Raw genomic sequence first — 5,000 nt, forward strand, 5'->3', positions numbered from 1 at the left:
TTTTAGCTCGGAAAAGTGTCCTGCTATCTGATTGGTTAGAATTATCTTTTCCGACCAATCAGCGATCAGGAAACTTTTCCTAGCGAAAAGGGCACCCCTGCGAGTCGGTACAAATCTGCCTCACTAAAAAGAATTGACAATAGGTATGCAGTTCATTCTAATAGAGAGGCCTTCTCCACCATGAGACTCAATACTACACAGTACTCAAGAAGTTTTATTCCAGCTGTGACCAAGTTGTGGAATGATCTTCCTAATCGGGTAGTTGAATCATTAGAACTTCAAAAGTTCAAACTCGCAGCAAATGTTTTCATGTTGAACAGGCTTACATAAGTCCTTTTATACTTTATATATCAAATATCTGTTTTAATGTTGTTAATTTTTTTTTAAATATTTAATTTTAAATTTTCATTACTTCTTATATTGTTTATTTATTTCCTTATTTCCTTTCCTCACTGGGCTATTTTTCTCTGTAGGAGCCCTTGGGCTTATAGCATCTTGCTTTTCCAACTAGGGTTGTAGTTTAGCTAATAATAATAATAATAATAATAATAATAATAATAATAATAATAATAATAATAATAATAAGAATCCTTCTTACCTTCATGATTGAATGATATTTATTTCCTTATATTCTTTCCTCACTGCGCTATTTTTCTCTGTAGGAGCCCTTGGGCTTATAGCATCTTGCTTTTCCAACTAGGGTTGTAGTTTAGCTAATAATAATAATAACAAGTGAGCAAGTCCTGAACGCGGACATGGTCCTCGTAGAGGACATACCTCCGCACGTGACCTTGACCTTCAGGTGACCTTGACCTTCACGTGACCTTGACCTTCACGTGACCTTGACCTTCAAGTGACCTGCTTGACTTTTGACCTTCAAGTGATCTTTGTTCATTTGCCACTGATACTTAATATGACATTGATATAATGCACCAATATGACCTTGACCTTTGACCTTTATAAATTTGAACATCACCCATGGGTTGCGCCTGGACTAGGACTTCCCTGTTGGCTTATGCAAAAGTCAGTGCTTTATTTCTGTCTCTTGATATGGCCACTTATGTCATAGTGACACCAGTGACCCCTGTGACCTTGACCTTGGGGTGACCTTGACCAAAATTTAATCAGTTCTTCCATACACATTGGGGAACTACTTGGCCAAGTTTGAAGTGATTCCGTGTAGAAATGTGGCCTCTACGTTGTCCACAGACAGACAGACAAACAGAGAAACAAACAAACAAACAAACAAACAAACAAACCGAACCGAAAACATAACCTCCTGGCGGAGGTAATAATAATAATAATAATAATAATAATAATAATAATAATAATAATAAGAAGAAGAAGAAGAAGAAGAAGAATCCTTCTTACCTTCATGATTGAGAGAATGATGATGCAAACGACGCCGAGGGTGAGGTCCTGCCACCTGAAATCCGGCAGGTTCTTGGCCACCTGGACCCAGGTGTCGACCAGGCCCTTCGTCTGGAGGCTCAGCCCGAAAAGGGGCTTCAGCTGCGAAGAGGCGATGGTGATGGCGGCCGCCGATGTGAAGCCGCTTATCACCGGTTGGGAGATGAAGTTGATCAGGAAACCTGAGGGAAGGAAATAAGGATATAATTTTTGAAAAAAAAAAAAAAAAAAAAAAAAATATATATATATATATATATATACTATTGTCAGCCGTATTTTAGTACGATACAGGCAACAAAAATTTCTCCCTAATATTATATATATATATGTATATATATATATATATATATGTATATATATATATATATATATATATAAATAAAATAACCCACAATGTATGAAAAATAGAAATATATATATATATATATATATATATTAAACTTCTATTTTTCATACATTGTGGGTTATTTTATTTATCATAAATACACGGAAAATTGTGTATTTTAATGTATATATATATATATACTGTATATATATATATATATATATATATACTATTCACAGCCGTATTTCAGTAAGATACAGGCGACCGTCATTTGTAGTACAATCGTGCTTTAAGCGACTTATCGTGTACAGATGACTTTGGAAGAAAGGGTACACTCAAAAAAGTAAAAAAAAAATGAAAAAAGTAATTTTAATCGGAAATTCTCGGTAAAATTATATACTGTTCTCAGCCATATTTCAGTAAAATACAGGCGACCGTAATTTCTACCTTATTTTAATGTTGTTACTGTTCTTAAAATATTTTATTTTCCCTTGTTTTCTTTCCTCACTGGGCTATTTACCTTGTTAGGGCTCCTTGGTTTATAGCATACAGCTTTTTTACTAGGGTTGTAGCTTAGCAAGTAATAATAATAATAATAATAATAATAATAATAATAATAATAATAATAATAACAATAATAATAGTAATAATGATAAGAATAATAAGAATAATAATAGGAATAATAATAATAATATTAATAATAATAATAATGAATAATAATAAGAATAATAAAAATAATAATAAGAATAAGAATAATAACAATAATAATAGTAATAATGATAAGAATAATAAGAATAATAATAGGAATAATAATAATAATAATAATAATAACAATAATAATAATAATAATAATAACAATAAGAATATTAATAATAAAAATAATAATAAGAATAACAATAATAAATAATAATAACAAAAAGGCACTACCGAATCAGACCGCGCCTCGAACCGCAATCTGGCAACCACCAGGCACAGAAACGTTACCAATCAGATGCATTCCTCACCCAAATTGATGATGCCAGCGACGAGTTCGATAATGCCGGAGATGAAACACAGCAAGACGGCGTAGTCTCCCCCTCCGTTGCTGGTGTACTGCAGGGTCATTAGGGCCATGATGGCCGTGGGGCCGATGTTGAGGTCCATGGTTGAACCGAAGAACAGGTAGACGAAGCATCCCATGAAGGCGGAGTATAGGCCGTACTGTTTGGGGGATAAAGAAATGGGTTCGTAAGTGTTTTGTTGATGGGTGTGTTGGGAATATTTAAAGGGTCTATATGTGCTTTGGTAAGTAATAGGTAAATATACAAAAACTCAGACATACACAAACACGCATAATATATATATATATATATATATAAAATATATATATAATATATATATATATATTTATGAATATGCATATATAAATATAAATATATATACATATATATTAATATGTATATATAAAAATATAAATATATATATAACATATATATTAATATGTATATATAAAAATATAAATATATATACATATACATATATATATATATATATATATACTAAGGGGGGAATACTAAAGTAGAGGATATTCTAACATCATGTAAGAAAAAGTAATGGACATGGGCAGGACATATAATAAGAACGACAGATAATAGATGGATATCAAGAATAAAAGAATGGGTCCCTAGAGATTGTAAAAAAAGCAGGGGCAAGGAAGAGAAGACAATGGATTGCAGAACTAAGAAAATTTGCTGGTATAAACTGACATAGAAAGACCCTAAACAGACGCGAGTATAAGGACAATTCTGAGGCCTTTGTCCTGCAGTGGACAGACTTCAACTACTGATGATGATGAGGATGATAAACACACACACAAACAAGCACACACATAACCCCCCCACACATATATATATACATATATATATATATATATATACACTATATATACCTATATATATATATATATATATACACTATATATACCTACATATATATATATATATATATATATTTATATATATATATACAGTATATATATATACACTATATATACCTACATGTATATATATATATATATATATAAACAGACGGGAGTGGAAGGACTTGTCTGAGGCCTTTGTCCTGCAGTGGTCTAGCAATGACTAATGATGATGATGATGAAAACACAGATAATATATACATATATACATATATATATATATATATATATACACTTATTTATATACATACATACATACAATATATATATATATATATGTATATATACACACACTTATTTATATATAATACATACATACATATATATATATATATATAGGTATATATATATATACTGTATATATATATATATATATATATACAACCTTAAGAAGGATCTCAACCAAGACGCCTCAGGCCGTTGATGATGATGATGATAATGATGAAGATGAAACATATATCTCGATAATTCTCCCCCCCCCCCCCCCCCCCAGAAGACGCTCCAGGTTCTTGGCAAGCATCCAGAGGGCGATGTAAGCCATGTTATTGCTTCAACCACGTGGCCATGATACAGCGAGTAGTGTAAAAAAGGAGTCAGTTAAAGCCAGTTCAATCGTTCCAGGAAAGACCCAAAACTGGAAGGCGAGGCGAGTCCGGGGTTTCCAAGTTTTATAAATGAGAAAAAGGACAATTTCTGATCAACGGAAGCTTTAAAAGGCCAACTCAATAGTAGAAAAAGGCTAAATATATTATATTTAAGTATTTAAAGCCAGTATTTTTTTCATATTACTAGAGGCCAACTAATTTTTTAAAAAGGCCAAATTTAAAATTTTTTGGCCTAGAAAAGGCCAAACTGGTAACCCTGCCACTTATCTCTCAAGGGGGAATACTTAATACTATATCTCTCCTAAAGAATTGCGGTAGGACATCCTTTTTAGAAGAAAGAAAATAAAATGTGTGAGATAAAATGACAGTGTTGTATTCAATGTATTCCGGTTTGAACTGGATTTGTTTTGCAACAATTGTGGACCTTTGTCTTTGGGTTGTGTGGGGGTGTGAGCGTATTTTCAATGAAGCTACGCCGTACCTGTAGACGACGTGCGTATAATGTGTAAGTAAATATTCATGCATAGGTGTGTGTGTGTATGTATATATATATATATATATATATATAAATATATATATATGCATATATATAGTGTATATATATACATATATATATATATAAATATATATATGTATACATATATACAGTGTATACATATGTATGTGTATATATATATATATATATATAACTACATACATATAA

General features: G+C 31.6%; 1 protein-coding gene across 2 annotated transcripts in view; it reads right to left on the bottom strand.

The window, feature by feature from the left end:
• LOC137624598 (sodium-independent sulfate anion transporter-like) overlaps nt 1-5,000 on the bottom strand; it is an 82,151-nt gene that overhangs the window by 53,306 nt on the left and 23,845 nt on the right. The window contains exons 2-3 of one of the 2 annotated variants that reach the window (XM_068355552.1): nt 2,740-2,935; nt 1,372-1,592 (exon numbers count right to left, since the gene is read on the bottom strand). The exons of the other annotated variant lie outside the window; for it this stretch is intronic. Of the exons in view, the coding sequence (XP_068211653.1) occupies nt 1,372-1,592; nt 2,740-2,935 (417 nt within the window). The remainder of the gene's footprint in view (nt 1-1,371; nt 1,593-2,739; nt 2,936-5,000) is intronic. 2 annotated transcript variants of the gene reach the window in all.

The sequence above is a fragment of the Palaemon carinicauda genome, chromosome 31 (genome assembly GCF_036898095.1).
Source record: "Palaemon carinicauda isolate YSFRI2023 chromosome 31, ASM3689809v2, whole genome shotgun sequence".
Lineage (NCBI taxonomy): Eukaryota > Metazoa > Arthropoda > Malacostraca > Decapoda > Palaemonidae > Palaemon > Palaemon carinicauda.